Source organism: Cyanistes caeruleus, chromosome 4 (assembly GCF_971803275.1).
Source record: "Cyanistes caeruleus chromosome 4, bCyaCae1.hap1.1, whole genome shotgun sequence".
NCBI classification, from domain to species: Eukaryota; Metazoa; Chordata; class Aves; order Passeriformes; family Paridae; genus Cyanistes; species Cyanistes caeruleus.
In genome coordinates this window covers 62,371,771-62,389,151 of record NC_141704.1, presented here as the reverse complement: position 1 = coordinate 62,389,151, position 17,381 = coordinate 62,371,771, and the positions used below count along the sequence as shown (strand labels likewise).

The 17,381-nt window shown below is 38.4% G+C and overlaps 1 protein-coding gene across 8 annotated transcripts in view; it reads right to left on the bottom strand.

Moving 5' to 3' along the window:
- Positions 1–17,381, bottom strand: part of SCUBE1 (signal peptide, CUB domain and EGF like domain containing 1) — a 205,507-nt gene that overhangs the window by 70,521 nt on the left and 117,605 nt on the right. For 5 of the 8 annotated variants that reach the window (XM_086885181.1, XM_086885182.1, XM_086885183.1 and 2 more), the window contains 2 exons: positions 16,118–16,234; positions 13,233–13,322 (listed from right to left, as the gene is read on the bottom strand). In XM_086885181.1, the coding sequence (XP_086741307.1) occupies positions 13,233–13,322; positions 16,118–16,234 (207 nt within the window). The remainder of the gene's footprint in view (positions 1–13,232; positions 13,323–16,117; positions 16,235–17,381) is intronic. The other 3 variants (XM_086885186.1, XM_086885185.1, XM_086885188.1) reach the window with 1 other exon arrangement.

Below are 17,381 nucleotides of genomic sequence, written 5' to 3'. Positions count from 1 at the left end.
GAATTCTGCAAATGACAATGCTACCACTTGCTCCATTTGGATGTGAACATGTGTGTCCTCGTGGATCAACATATCAAATAATAATTTCACCTTTCAGGGAAGGAAAAAATCTTTCAGGTCATTTAAAATTTTTAACTTGGGCACAGCTTAAGGGCAGGAGGATTTGCCAGAAGTAAAGAGTTAGGGTTAAAACTCAGGAAAAAGCACTGAAGGTTACATTTGGCATGGCACTGCAAAGAGCAGTAAATCTGTTAGCAGATTAACTCTGGCATATGAAGACTCCTTTATTGCAATGTGTCGACACAAGATGAACATAAGCAGTAATATTTCTGCTTTCTGGATGACATCCAGTGAAAATGAATTGACACAAGAATTTTTTTTTCCCATGGCATGGATGACTGGATCTATAGGGTCAGGGTCATTCAATGATCAAGAGTTATTTCTAAGTATAAACAGCAGGAATCAGGCCAGCTTTTCTTATTTTAACACAGATTTAGTAAAACAAACCAAAAAGGGTAAATACCCTGCAACCTTCCTAGCAACTCTGACTTTCATACATGACAAACTCTTAGCAGAATGAAGATCCAACTGAGCAAGAGGACATGTGACAGTACCTCTCACACTTTGGTTAACTGGAGAATGTACTGATGAAATTCCTTAAACTCAAGGTCATGAGAAAACGTCGGTAAAAGAAAGCAAACATGAATAGCAGAATGTGGGAAAGAGGCTACATCAAAGAGAGGAGCTGAGGCCTACACACAGCACAAATCAAAGATATGACCGACCACCTGTGTTTCTGAGAAGGGATGATGCCAATTCATCCCTCACCTCACCACTACCAAACCTCAGTATTTATTTGAAATACAAATACAACTTTTAGGCCTCAAACCAAGAGAAGAAGCAAATTTCTTATTTTCATTCTATCACACTGGAGAAGCTATGAAAGGGAAAGAACAGATGTTAAAAATTGCATCAGGTCTTCATGGTGATATTGATCCTACAGGCTATTTTTGCTGTGTTTTTTTATCTGCGAAAGACAACTTCAACATTTTAGCCTTTTTTTCTTGTTTGTTTGTTTCAAACTTTTTTTGCACATTTTTATTTTTGATATGTTTTGTTTTATTTTTTAGTTTTTTGTTTTGACAAGGCAGCAGAAAAAAGAACTGGAAGACACAACTAAAGCAGTGTCATCTTACTGACATTTAGATTCCTTCTGAATTATGATAAAGCCCATAATCGGAAACAATTAGACCTTACTGTTAATTTAAAGTGATGTTTGTAGCTCCATCTACATCTCTACTGAATTCTTATCAGAAAATTCAAGCAGAAGCAGGGATCTAAAGAAAAGGACATCTATTTATAGAAGGCAGTCTGGGAGACATTACATTGTATTTTTCCAGTGTAAGCTCCTAATTATGGAACAATCTCTCGTGCATCTGCTTAATGGATCCACAGATAAGAAATAACTAAAATAAATTAGTTATTGGTATAAAATATAAATATATCTTGATATAAAATATCAATATATAAATATTATATATATTATTATATATATATATATAAAATATAAATATAAAACAAATATGCTGTGGCTTAATTCATAGGAACTCTTGCTATAACATTAGTCCACTGCACTATGGAATATGCACTGCTTCTGGATATTAAAATATCCAATTAAAAAACAGAAGCTGGAGCTGTTAGCCCTTCAGCACCAAATCAAGAACATTGACTTAGTTACCAGGTGAAGTTACTCCAGTGGCTGCAATGGTTTAGCAGTGAAAGAGCAGCTTCTTCAGGCTCTACTTCTGAAGCTTTTGAACAAAAGCAGAATCTCTACCAGGTGGCAGCAGGTCACTTTCATAAAAAGGAGTCACACTAGACAGGATTTATTTGGCTTTGAATACTAATAAGCGCCTAAAACTCTGAACACATCTCATGGTTTAAGAATATTTCTGAAAGCCTGATTTTCAGCTTCTTCTATGAAACAAGTAAATATAACCATTTAAAATATAAGCTTCTAATAAAAATCTGTTTCTTTGAGTTTTTTTTTAAGTAGCCAATTATTTTATAAAGCAAACTTCTGTGACTTCAGTTTAACTTGAAAAATGAGAAAAGACATGACATGATTTTAAGAGTACCGGCAAATCTTGGAATCTTTATTATTGAACCAACTGTTGGTTCAATCTGGACTAAGTTCCAAACCAGTTTTATAGGAACTGAGATACGGTGCAAAGCAGAACAAAATTACATAGGCCCTTGAGACTAGCAGGGATACATCTGAGGGTCTTGCAGTAATTTATGTCTTAACTATACATTAGTCATTCTCTATAATCTTTGGTAAATCATGAGGACACGGACAAGGTAAACACCAGTAAAGATAAGAGGAGGGAGATCTAGCACCAAGGTACTTTCTTTAGAGATATGGAGAAATGATTCTCTTATTTTTTGTGTTACCCATCATGGCAATGTGAAGTCAACAGGATCCAGAAAAACCATGTTTATTTCCAGACTCCTGATCATAACACAATGACTGGAAAGAGTGGATAACAACTGTAAACATAAGAGCTGGTCTCGAGAATGTGTGTAAAACATGCAAAGAAATCTTAACAGAAGACAAAAACCCAGCTGTAGTGAAAACAAGAGAGCTATGTAACCTAAGTAAAAATGGGAGATGGAAGCCACTGAAGTCATCACCTACATTCAAGGTAGTCTTGCAGCATCTATCTCTTAGGAAAAGCATGACAATCACACTGAATGGCATCTTATTGCTCAGAAGAAGTTGTTCTTGGACTAAATTAAATGACTGTTCTGTAAGGCTTATGACTGCCATTTCCTCTAAATCAGAGAGGACGGCTGGACTGACCCTCTGTCCTAAGGCCTTGTGCAGAGGAAAAGGATTTTTTGCAGCAACTGTTACGCTGCACATAAAAGACACAGCAGTCCTCCAAAATAAAGAGTGTTCTCTAAGTTTGGCAGATTTCTAGAAACTGTTTAGGTTGGCATGGTAAGGAGTAAGTACAGCCAAAAAGAAGACTTGAAAGTGGAAAAATGCTTTTTTCCACTACCTAGTTCCTATGATTGCCCAAATGATAACACTAACCAAAGGGCAAATTAAAGAAAATGAGAAATTCAAACTGCCATTATGTGGAATTCATTTGCAGTGGACTGAAGCTCATTGGGGTCATCAGAAACAGGATGATTGAACCTTGCTCTCAAAATCTGTGCCATATTATTTTGAACTTATTTTGAGTCAACATTATTATGCTAGACAAGAGCAATTCTGGATGGAGTAGCCTGAAGCTCAGAATTTAGAGAAGCCATCACATCCTATCAAGTAAATCATAGTCCAAGCAAAGTTATAGTAACTGTACTCAGATTGTAATCGTATCTACTTCTACACCTGGTCTGAATTTTGCACAATATCTGAACATGGCATCTCATGCTCAGAACAGCTGTCTTAAATTCAGGGGTCAGACACATGAACAAGTGGATTTTCATGCAATAGAAGCTAAATGGTGCAAGCAGGATGGCAGCTTTAGTGCACTCACACTTTTAGCCAGTGCAACAAGGGGGTATATGGATTAATTAGAACATTTTTTTCCTAAAAAGATGCCTCTGAAATAATAATTCCGGGCAACTGGAATTGGGTAAACTGGACCAGCAACTGGCAAAAAGCAGAAACTACTCCCAGTATCTGTTTCTCAGCAGATGAGCTGTTACTAAAGCTGTTGTAAACTGCTACTGTCTCTGAATCAAGAGATAACCTGTTTACCTATTCTAAGCTCATAAAAATGAGTTTATTACTCTGTATTTAATTCAAAGTGAAACACCAACTTTGAACAACTGAGAAAAGATTAAGGACATCTGTTAAAGAGAGCCAAATATATGGCTTTTTGAGAATTTTGAGAAAGTCTATTCTGATACCATTAATTGCCATTGTCTGTTATGATTCCTTGCATCACTGTAGTGTTTTGGAGTCCTCATAAAGACCAACAACAGGACTCCATTGTGCCAACTATGTTGCAGTTTTGAAGAAGTGATGGTAGTAAGGTATTAAACAGTTCTATGAGAGGGCAAGATCTTACTCAGCTGAGTGGTACTGGCTCCCTCCCCTTAAAGATTGTTCAATTCATTTAGTTTAATACACAAAGTGTCTGGAGTCAAATTAGTCCTTAATTTGCACCTCCCCTCCTCTCACACCTGAATAAAGCACTTTGCTCCATCTGGCTCAAAGGCTGCTTGTGCAGACATCTCATCTGCTTCCTTCATGTTGGTGTCACAGCACAATCTCCACCAAAGAGAGCTCTTTCTGAATTCCAGACATACTGGGGGTTTGGACTGGAGTTCTTTCTCTTCCTCCTAAATTTTATCTACAGAATCCAGAAATAATTTTAACCACTAGTGGTACGTGAAGCACATGACCGTGCCTAAGAACAAGGACTACCTAACTGAATAAAAAAAGCTACACTGAAGATCCCCTGAAAACTCTTACCAAAAATTTGCAAATCCTGAAAGCCTGAAACTTGGAAGAGATTCAAACTTAACTCAGCAAAAGCCACAAAAAAAAAAAATAAAAAAATCTGAGGATTATTAAATGAGCTTGCCTTTATGTAAGAGGGTATATGCAATATGAGCAAGAAAGCAATGAGACAGAGAACAGATGATAAGACTTCTATTGCCCTCCATAAAAGCATTTTACTGAAAGTAGCAGTACAGGAGGTACACGTGCTATGTGGCAGGAGATCAGGGTACAGGGAGGGACCCAAAGGACAATAAGCACAAGAAGAAACTAAACACGCAGAATATTTCAATTTTCAGTTAAGGGAGAACGATGCTATTCTCATGCAAATTATGCTCTGTGATGCTGAAAGGATAGAGAAAGAGCATTCACAAGAGTATAATGAAAGAAACAAATAGCTGTGAACAGATGAAGGAGAAACTGAAAGCTTCATATTCAGGGAATGAAAAAGGTAAGACAGAAAGGGTAACTTGCAGGATGTGGAATTCTTCACTTCGTTATGCTTGTCTCCTCATTTCCTTGCAATTTCATGATTGGTAGAATTTTATTTGCATGAAAATAGGATTAGAATTCTGCCCTGCCACATAGGGAATGTGTGAAGAAACAACTGGGTGAATTTTACACTGAATCATGAAACCCGCAGCTCTCAGTTCAGAAAAGCTTGATTCCTCTTCAGGGAACACTACACATTTAGGGAATATCACTTGATAGACTGGATCAGGTGTTTTACAAGCATCCTATGGGTCCAGTCTGGTTCTTAAAATTAACACTTGTAGCTGTGGTGATCTCTTTAAATAGAGAAGCTGCATTAAAGAAAAACTGAAATTCTCTGAACATCATGAAGGAGCATTATCTCCTGACCTTGGATAAATCCTTTGATTTAAAATGGGAAAGGAAAACAATGGAAGATATTGCCAGGAATTCTGGATAAGGTCAGAGTCTTTATCATCAGCAAAGAAATGAAGGAAAGGGATTTTTACAGGAAATAGCACATCATTCACAAACTCAATGAATAAAAGTGATGGTAACTGAAGATGAAAAGATCTGCCCTTGGGAGAGAGAGAATGCATGAATGACCTCAGGGATTCCCTTCCCCCTGTTTGCTATGATTTCATACAGCAAAGTAGAACTGACAGAAGGAGTTAAAGCAAGGTCTTGGTTTCACAGTCAGTAACTGAATTATAGAACCTCCTAACAATATGCCTGCTAATGAAATGTTTGCAATTCCTTATTGATTAAAGCACAAAAGGATTATGATGCATACAGAGACACAAGCTTGGTTTTCTGACAGTGAGCATTTCTAAGTTGGGGAAAAGCCATTCAGAAAAATAAAGACATATGTTAAGTAATTGGAAAGAGTCCTAGGAGACAGTACAACAAAGCTAGGTACTGAACTACTGAAGAGCACTGGAAAAGTGCTCTTGGCTTAAAGTGAGCTTTGGTAGGCTGTAACTGTGATAGAAGTTAACTGCTTTGAAAGAACACTTGAAAACAAACACTAGCTTGTCCATCATCCTGTTCTCTGAGACAGAAACCTAGGAGTAGTTCTATTTCGAAAGAAGACAAAAATAAAGTCTGAAGAATCTGTTTTTAATTCACATTGGAATGAAACAATGTAAGACTTTTGGAAATTTTCTGAAGCTCATACACTCTCTACTCCATTGTTTGGTAGTTTAGGCATTACATTGCATATTAGAAACCCAGGTCACATTTTGTATGATTTTATGTTTACTGTAACTGAAAAATCCCTAGCCCTTATCAGGCTACTGATTACCAACAACGGCCCCAAGGGTGGAACACATACATGAGGCAATAATGAGTTAGTCTGACTTTACAGACCACCATTTTCCTTGCACAGGGATGGCAATGCAATGTGAAAGGGTCTTCAGAATAATTTCCTCACATTTCAAATGAATATTCTAACAAGTACGTTCTGTCTGTGTACATTCTATCTTCCTATTTCTGAAGATCATTCTAGGCAAAAGTACTATGAAAACCAGTTTCCCCACAAAACCTACTTTAAAGACAAAAGGCTTTTGACAGCAAATGCTTGTCAGATGACAAGATTCTGTTAAGAATGTGTGGCTTCAGTACTTTCTACTGAAGTAGAGTACTGAATAGCTCCTTTTCCTGATCTGCAAAGAAGCTAAATATGGCTCTACCACAGAGTTCTGAAATCCAGAAAATGGTGGATTTCCATATGATCTACACTGTCACTGTGTGGTTTATACAGTATTTCAACAGAGATGCTTGATTTTGGTAAGTTATTCACACTCAGTCACCAATGGAGAAATCTTTGGATGCTGAAAGGCTACAGAAGGAAAATTTCCATATTGATATGCTGTCATTTTAAACATGTCAGGAGAAAATAAAGTTAACTATGAGACTCTGGTAATTGTAGTTAACTTTGTAGATTCTGTTTTCCTGTAATCAAGAAAAAGCTGAATATCTCTATTGAAGAGAAAACAGTGATTCCAAGAAAGTCCTGTGTGTTATACAAAGAGGTAGAAGTAAAACTAAGCACACCAAATAAATTAGAAGTTTTTGTTAGGTGCTCCAGACAAGTCAGTCAAAGCACGCTTGATGTTCAGGATGAATAGGGCAGTCTAATACTTAGATAACTGGGGATTAAGAAAAATTGTCATATGGCTGACTTTTAAACTCAGAGGTCTCAAGGCATATGATATTGAGTACCACTTTTGGTTCAAATGGGTAAACCCAAACACTAAATTTGTATATTTCTCTGCCTTTTTTGATGTAACAGATATTTGAATGCTTGCTTTTTCTACAAATGCTGTAAATCATGGCACAAGCTCAAGTTGTGGGTTTTTTATTTAGTATGATATGAGCAGCTCATAAAATCCTTCGTAGGTACTGGGCTAAGGATAGGAAACCTAAACAGCTTTGGCCAGGGCAGGATAAACAGTTACCTTGGCTGATGCTTCCAGGTACATTCAGGAGGCATAAGATTGGATGAAAGAGCTGACCAGCACACAGAGAAGAGAGTACTGGCATGCTATTAAAGCGGCCAGAGCAGGACTTGCACTTGTGATCTATTATTCTGAACTGGCTTTGGCTGTTTACTGCAATGTTTGGGATCCTTGGAGTTGAGCTGATGGGGAACTACAATTTCCACAGCAAGCAAAGGCAAACAAAGAGATGAATGATTATTCCCCATATAACATGCAGGGAAGATATTCTCTGTCATATACTGGTCCATGGCAGAAATGCCCAATTTGCAGTTTCCACAGCTCACATCTCTAGTTATTGCTGTGCAGAGGGAATGGTCTTAGCTGACTGCACATTCATCTCTCCAGGCATGTAGTTGGGCACTCATTATAAATGGCTGGAAAGCCACTCATAAGATAATGGAAGAGGAGACACCTGCAGAAGTAAAATGATTCTTGCACAAGGGAAAATACAGAGCTAGTGCAAATTCTACCTTATTTGCTGGTTATGTGCCAAGAATATAGCCAGACCACAGCCCTGCTTGTGAACAACTCCTAGGAAACCAGGGATGAAATGTACTACAGGTGCACATACATCCCAGCCTGACAAAGCTGGTTCTTGTTGGTTCCCAAATTGCACCACAGAAGCAATCTAGGCAGAAGTAAAATTGAGAAGTAACAAAGACCAGCACAGTTCTCATGCACTTTACAGCTTTTATCTGCATTTCAGCTGAGAGTAGAATACTTTGGAGGGTTCTTAGGAACCAGCTTCCAGGGAAGAGAATTGCATCACTCTCTTTGAGGTGGGTTGCAAATAACCTTACTGATGACCCAAAAAGTCGGTGTCCAATGGCAGAATCCTCAGCTGCCCTGACACAAAATTAATTGAATATGTCTCATGAAGGAATGAATTTCTGTGCAGAGTTTGGATTTCTGAAGACACCTCTAGCAATAGTGTCCATTTTACCTTCCTTAAGCATGCAAGGGAAATTATTACAATTCCTCAACTTCAGGATGGGCTCATTGTCCTGCTGCTCTTTGCTATACTCAAAAGTACTTTGTACATCCCTCTTCTTGTGGCAAGAAGGGACCAATTTTTTATCTTCTAGGGCCAGAGCAAGATCATTTTATGGTCAAAGTGAGCTCTTACAACAGTGATCTCAGGGAAGAATGGAAAAGGGAGTGAAGGTGAAGAAGATGCATAATGTTGGCAGTTCTGAAGTCACCTCATGTCAAACCCAAAGGAACCTGATCCACTGACTGCTAAAGAGTAGAGGAAGGAAAATGAAATATAGTGAAAAATTAGTCAAGTCTTTCTCTTCAAGAAGAGCTGACCAGAGGCCAGGATCTAACAAACAGCCTGAACAAAACATCATGGTTGTGTGCCTAAAACACTTTACAGATTCATGCAGTCTAATAAGGCCTGGGATGATGGCAATGTAGCAAATGACTGAATTTTTAAAGACAATATAAAAAAATACTTCATGAAATTACTTGGTTCAAAGAGTTGAGGTAAAGACCAGCCAAAGAGCAAAGCATTATCTCTGACTACGAGAGGAGGAGTAGAGTCTAAATTTCAGACAGTTCTACAGTTATTGCTCCTCAAAGAGGAAGTTTCCAGCTGCCTGTCATCTCTTTGTAAGCACTTGACTTATTTGCAACGAGGAAGCCCAATGGCATAACTGATGCCATGAATTCTATTTCTGTGACTGGAATACCATGTTCTAAATAAAGGTTTCTAAAAGAAAGCTTCAGGATATCAACAAACAATTGTTCTATAAAAATCTTGCAGCCTTTTTGGAGAAAGTGGCCAAGGAGAATGGTAAGCCCATAAGATTTGATTATTTACAATTTATTTAATGATAAAGTGCCAGGCTGTCGGATGATTTATTTTAACATTTGTAGACTGTGACGAGGCTGTTTGATTTATGAATTCTATCCAGGGCTATAACAGCAAAAAGAGATACGGAAATATGAATAAAACAAACTTTCATTGCTGAAGATGTGACACTGGACAAAGTATTTTGAAGATAAGTGAATTAGTAGGGTTAACTGGAAATTTAACTGGTTGACTGGCTAACTAGTGCTTCTAAAGTTGTGTGCCTATACTAGAATGGCTCTCATACAGGTAGGCAGGGCAGATATACTGTGATTCACACTCATTAGGGATTTAGACTGAAAAATACATGAAATGCACCAGTCCTCTCCTCTAACCAGGCAGGGCAGACTCATGCTATACTGCAATGACAGAACAGTTGTGGCAAATGGGCTCCCAGGGAAAAGAAGGTAAAGGAAAATGGAGAGGGTCTCTATGATGCTCCTAAGAAACACACAAAATATTTTCAGAAAAAATTCTGTTATACCATTCAAAACAGATATTTCAACATAATTTCAAGAGCTAAAGGCTGTGCTCAACTAACTGGAAGATGAACCATACCAAATGCTTAAGAAGACCTGAAGACATTGATTGTGCCTTTCTGCTTTGTAGCATGTGCAAGGTGTTCTGCAACAAAGGGAATGTCAATGTGCCTTAGAGATGATGGTACACCTCTGGTTTTGGAGCTGTGTATTTCTGCAGGATCAATGTCCTTCCCCATCTACAGAATGCTCATGGCTCCATGTCCAGTTTACAGCAGCCACCACAGAACCAAGGCAGAACCTCTCCAGGAGCACCCCTGGATACAACTAAGGCTGCGCTGCCTCCGCACCATGATGGCAATGGCCAAGGAGAAGTGAAGAAGAGGAAAATGAGCTCTACGAACATTCACGGACCAGGAAACAGCCATTCAGTGCCATCTCCATAATGGAAGTACTCTTCACTCTGAATCCAACTTACTGATCCAGGAAAGTAAGTGACAGCTGGAAGCCCTCAGGGTCTGTCCAAACATTACAAAAAAGCTGGATGAAAATTCCTGGACATCTCTGGACAGGTCTAAAGGGAAGTTTCTTGATCATCTGAGAAGACCGGTTTATCATCTGCCTCATAAGATCTAGATAAGGGTGCATCTAACAGGAAGGAAGACGGTGTATTTATCTAATTTTCTCTGTTTAAGATTTAGGCACAAGTCACAGGACTACAGCATGACTTGGACTCAGGCCCCCTGTAAGAACCAATCTGAAACACAGAGGTGGCCAGTCTTTGTGCAGCAAATTGACTGCTATAGGCAGCCTTGTGTCACAGCAACACTGTTCTAAAGCAATCTTGACAAGCTTATTCTGAGCTGACATTAAGGATTATACAGATCATAGTCATTTTGATAGCATGCAGGAAATGACAGGGGACTAGCAATTATCATCTCAGGACTTGCAACTGAAAGCACCTTTCATCAGATTTCTAAAATTACCCAAAGTCATCTACATTTCCTACTCTCCCAAGACTGCCTGCAGGAGGGTCAAAAATCACACTCCATTTAGAAAAACTGGGAAAAAAGTTTCCTGAGGAGCCTTCCAGAACTTCTTAAAACAGCTGCTTAGAAAACATCTGAAGACATATGGAATTTAATGGAAATGCCACTACACTTTGTAACTATGACTGTATTAAAAAAAAATAATTCTGAGCATCAGCAATCAGCAGAAACAAACAAGTAGAAAAATCCCCAAATATTAAGCCAGCCAGTCAAATCTCACTCACTAGTTAAATTTCTTTTCCTCTCTAGTAAATGTTTTTCTAAGGAATCAGTGGTTTAAACACAGCATGTCCAGAAACTCTCATCTCTCAGCTGATACCTGCTAATACAGGAGGTACTACAGAATTCAACAATGTATTTTGCCAACTGGATTTTAAACTATATCCCTAGGCTTTTTTATAGGGTCTATGTTCAGCTTGGAAACTGCAGATGTGCTGTAATTAAAAAGGCTATTACTAATCCTTTTAATGCTAAACTTTTTAATGCTATTTTCCTGGATTCTTGGAAGCAGTGTGAACTTAATTTCAGGTTGGATATTTATTTTTTTCAGAGGGTGAGGCATCAACACAGTGCACTATGTTGCTCAGTACCTCTAGAGAGTACATACTATTTGTGTCTGAGGAAACCCACCATTGAGACCCAGAGGGCTGCATTTTTCAGTGGTTTAGAGGCCTTTTGGCTTATTTATTTTCCTGACCTCTTGTAAGACTATGGGTCTTACTGAAATTATAGCTATAAGTGTTAACAGCACATTTATAAAGCAAGATGAGCTGTCTCACAGCTTTTGTTATATTAAAATATTTAAAATTTTATGTCATTAAAAAATAAAGCTATATGGGTCACTTGCTAGGTCTGCAAACTAACAGGAAAATAACAAACACGGATAATCTAAAAATAAGGGAACATATGCCCAGGTTTTCACATGAAGGAAAATATTTTACCTCAATCTTGTCATCTAATACCATTACAGAATCATAACACTATGCCATTTCCTACACAGTGGTTGTTGCTGGCCTCTGGGTAAATAGATTATTTCTCATGGACAACAAGACACAAATTATATGGAAAATTTATAAATATTTCCACCTAATGCAACTATTAGCCCAGCAATCAACTAAATATTCAAAGTGAGGCTTTGGTGTCCTTGAGGTGATCATTCCATATAAGTATGGATGCTGACAGGCAGAGCTGAGCTGTCCAAAGGCTAGCAGAACAGTCTGTGAAGGACTCAGTGGTCTTAAGAAAATAAACAGTAACCCTGAGGGAAGAGACCAGAATTTTGTCCTGCCAGAATCTCTTCTGTGGTGATGAATTCCTGTCTTGTAAGTGGAACCATTGGATACATCTCAGCAATGGTCACTATGTTCAAAACCTAGTGGAAATAATTTTATGAGGCGAGTAGGGCATCAGAGTGGAAAATACAGAGAAATGAACCACCTGAAAACCTCCCAAGCAGTCTGTACTACTCTGTGTTCTTTGTCTCTTGCAAAGTCTGGCAGAGGCCCAGCCACTCAACCCTTTCTATTCCCAAAAGGCCCTCCTCACTAACAGCCAGAAATGTAAAGTGAAGGAGATGAGCACAAGAGTGTGCAATGGGTTAACTGAGAGCAGAAGCTAAAGAATTATCTTCACTGTTCAGTGCACTTCCTACTGTCTTCCACTCTCGGGCTCCAACAACACAGAGAAACAAGCCATGCCTCAGAAAGAAGAATGTATAGAAGCTCACTAGTCACTAAGGGAAGATCTTTCAGTGGTTACTAAAATAGCTGCACAAAGGAAATCAATGAATTTCCAGTCATAATATTTGCATTTCAATCAAAAGAACAAAAAAATTTAGTTAGGCAAACACACTTGTTCATTTAACACCACAGATGTAATAGAACATTGGTTTATATCATCATCATCATCATCATCATCATCATCATCATCATCATCATCATCATCATCATCATCCACCACTTTTAAGTGAATACATAGGTCTGCAACAGGAGATTTTTCAGGAATTCTACAGCAACACATACACACAAACACACAAATCACATCTAAAAAGTAGCTTGCATAAGATAAGTAAGGTTAATGGCAAAAGCTTCTTTCTATGCAGAGAAAATTGAACATTAAAGCTGCAGCATTAGGAAAAAAAAAAGTTTAAAAACAAGGAATGAAGTTGTACAGCAGATGAGAACTTAACAAAATTGGTGACCTTTCCACACAGAAGAAGTCAGGTTAAAAAAAAACAAAACAGACCAAACCAAAATCAAAGGAGACCAAAACCAAATGAGACCAAAAGAGAACCACCCCCTCCACATACATACAGACAAAAGTGAGAGCACAACAAAGGAAGTGGAAGAAAAGTGTTACCCATAAGTAGCCGCCGTTTCACCCGCTTGTCCACATCAGCTACTGACGTGGCATTGTACTCAGAACTCTCAATTGCAGCCTCATCCTTCTCTAAAACACAAGTAAGGGACAAACATGGAGCAGTTGGTTAATCACAAGCCCAATTTTCCGCTGCCTAAGACAGTTTCTTGGCATGGCACAGCCAAAGCCAAGAAGCAAGGCATGAAAGCACTAAATCCCCGTTAGAGAGTTAATTCCCTTTGAGAACCCAGGGAAAAATTGAAGGGTGTTTAGGGAAAGTAGGAAGAAAGAGGGTGAGAAGGAAGAATGGTCAACCCAGAAGTAATTAACCACACAGAGGAAGCTGGATTTCTACTGGAGAACCAGACATCTAACATGGGTGCCCCAGAGAGGTGTTAATGATGAAAATTAAAATTCAGGAAGGCTAGTTAAACAAACTACCAAAGACAAACTAGGCTAGTTGGGGGCACCAGGATCTGAAGGTGGGAGGCAGAAGACTGAGACAGAGAGAGAGAGAGCGAGAAGAGTCCGGTGATGGATGGGCACGGATGCACCATAGCCTCGTACACATCGACACACTGAGAAACAAAACCACAGCATGCAAATTAAACAACAACAACAACAAAAATAAACAAACAACAAACCAAACAAACACAAGAAAAGATCAGTTTGGGCAGTGCTGGTTGCCTGCTTGTCTATGAAACACTACTAGCTAAACATTCAACGTTAAGAAAGATGTTGCAAGAAGAGGGTTTAGTAACTTTATTAGCATGCGGTGAGCAGGATGATGTCATCAGAGGTCACTTTACAAGGTAGTTTCTGACATCCTACATGTAAGGGTTTCATACGTAATTAAGACTTTGATTATGTTTCATTAGAAATACACAGAAACAGTCACAAGTGTGGGAAGAGATGATCAGTAGGTGAAATAAAATTAAAGATTTCTGATACAGAAGAGCAATGGAGAAGCAGCAGCTGGGTAAATAAAATGATTTGTAGGAAAAGGGAAATGCTCATTAGGGAAACAAAAAACAAAAATGCAAGTGGGGACTTTCACATGCAGCAAACATAAAAGAAAATGGTTAAGACAAGCAAACGAAGACAAAATATGTTAGACAAAGGGTCAACAAGTATTTATCTGGCATTGCAGAAGTTTGCATTCTTGCAGTGATGCCTGGAATATATACACCACTGAAGACAGCAAACACTGGAATCACTGAAGTGAGGAGGAGGAGGCTGGCAGGTTTTGTTTGTGGCAACTCTACATGGTTGAGTGGTAACGAGAAGTTGTTTTGTTTTGTTTTTTAACAAGTTCTAGATGGATCAGGCTGCAATAGAGGCTTTTGTTTGAGGTTTTTTTTTTCTCTGTAAATAATTAATAAACGTCAGTTTTCAGACAAGACAGGCAATCAGGAACCATCACCAGAAAGGAGGAATAAAAATGTAAAAAATAAATATAAAACTAGAAGTATTCTAAGAGAAAGAACTATTTTAGAGGGAAGAAAATCAGCACAGGCAGTAATATGTGATTTACATCACAAGACCAAGGAATGTAACATGGAGTTGTATGTATTACATTACAAGAATGGGGAAAAAAAAAGTGAAAAAAAAAATAGATGCAATGTACACAGCTTTTAAAACAAAATTTTTACATGCTGGAAAAAATAAAACAGCAATCCAAGGAAATTAATGAACAGTAATAAATAGAAGATCAGTTATCCATTTAATAAAACCTGCTCTCAAGGCTCTCACTCTTGCAAGTTCTCCACATCTGGAACTGCCACAGGACAGGGATTGTACGATGGACCCCTCTCTGTTATCAGAGGCACTGGCTGAGTGATCCCCTGCACTCAGACACACCTTGTGCAGACAAAAAAGGCAGAGCCCAGCCCTGAGTCCCATTCAGCTTTACCTATGCCAGCATAAACCTCACTCTACCCCACAACTTGTGCAATTAAACCCCTCAGGAGTGAGCAAAGCTCTGGGCAGCCATGGAACTTTATGCCATGGATCTGACCAAGACAGACTGGCTAAAGGTAACTGACAGATTTCCATGGGTTTCAAATGCTCTGTCTTGAAGTATAGGAGAGAAAATATGATAAATACGTGTCTGTGTTTTTTTAACCTCAGGAAATGACTACAAATTTGTAAGAACTTGAAATTATACAAACCAAAAAAAGTCAACATGTCTGCAATGCCAATGAAAACCATTATGGATTTCAGATTCTGATCTGTGAGTGAGTAAGAATTTTCAAATGTTAGCTTGCACTATGCAAAAATGCACTTTTTAATTTATTTTTTTTTACGTTTAGTGAAAAGAAGTGGTGTTAAAAAAGTTATACATTTTATAATCACAAATATTTGCAAAGCATCTGCCAAGATACTACATGTCTTGACTGGCTTTTTCCTACTGATATTCTGAATGAAAGCTTAGTCACTCCAAGTGTTGTAGTTTTTAGAACCAGGGAAGAAAGCACATAAAGGATGACTCCCTTTTCCTGGTAACAGCTCAGAAATGGAGGTAATTTTTCTAACCTTGCTCAATCAAGGAAGTCTTGACTAACAAAAGTGAACTGAAGAGCTGAATTCCATTCAAAATGATGAATGTTCTACACCTTTTTACTTCAAAAATAATTACAGACAGAAATGAAAGTTACAAGCGGGTAACAAAGGGATACTTCATTAACAAACATTTTGACAGAACACGCAGAAACACTTCTCTGTGTGCCTGGCTGAGCCAGGAGCTGCTGGAACACCCTTCAGGCAGTGCTGGCAGCATGGAACCCCTGTGGGACACACACACGCGCCCACGGACACACACGCACGCACGCGGCACAGAATTTCTAAGCAACCCAAAATCAAACGTGCTGCAGATAAGTACTCACCAATGCAGGTTCGGCCATCTGAGTGCAGGGCATACTTCTGATGACAACCACACACAGGACCAGTATCTGTGTCATCACAGGTGTGTTGGCAGCCTCCATTCCCATAGTTACAGGTTACTAGTTAAGCCCCATATGAATGTGTATATATGTATATATAAATAAAATGACAATGAAACCGATTAGTCTTGAGAGCCTTTCAGAACATAGAAGAGCAGTAACATACCAATATATAAGGCAACATAACATTTGTGTTTGCAATTATTTCTATTTCTTCCTTCTGCCCCCTCCCTTCTGCCTGTCTCATGCCCTAGCCTCAATCCATACTGAAGGAAAAAGGAGAAAGAAAAATAAAAGCATTTTCCCCACTCTATCTGTGTTAATAACTTTAGTGCAACTCTTAGCCAATTCCATGTCTTCCTAAAACTACATGCTTCATATCCATGATGAAATTAACAGTCTACCAATACGAATATATAGTTTCAGGTCTATAGGTGGCATCTCCCTTTTGTTGCCCCTTCATTCTCTCAGGAGACAGAGCAGAGACCAAGCAGCAAGAACAAAATCACAGAAGTATTGAAATCTACTATATCAAGTGCTGCCTCCACTAAAGCAATGAGTTTAAAAATAAAACAGGAAATGTTTGGGTTTCTTTTTTCTTCTCTGCAACAACAAATACACAGTCGTTATGGCTCTGCCATGTGCTGGCCTCAGCCAGGAAGGAAGCACTGGAGATGCCATTTTCAATTCCAGGAATATAGTGAAGAACAGTTTTTAGCAATTCAAATGAACTCTGGTGCAAAAGTAGTAAACGTACATTAAAGCAAGCATTTTTTGTGAGAATAGGTAGAGTTTTGAAGGTTACATGTATTAATAGATCAGATAAAATTAATTTCTTTGTTACATGATGGATTTAATTTCTGCCAGGTAAAACAAACCAGATTTAAAATATTAAGTTGGCTAGCACCATATAATAAAGCCTCTCACTTTCCCCTGTGTCTTTTCATCCTTTGCACACCTTGATGCTGAATAACAGTTCTGATCTGAGTGATTTCTGAATTCAATTCACTGTCTTCATTTCAACTAGGTTCTTTATTGGTAAACATATACTGGCAAATATGGGGGAAATCCAATATGCCATTATTTAGTTATATACTTTTAGTTTCAGAGGACTTAAATGTTTTGAAATGTTATGGTAATTTAAATGCAGACTGCATTTATTTAAACACTGACTCCCTGTAATCAGAAGGAACTTCCTCAAATTGAT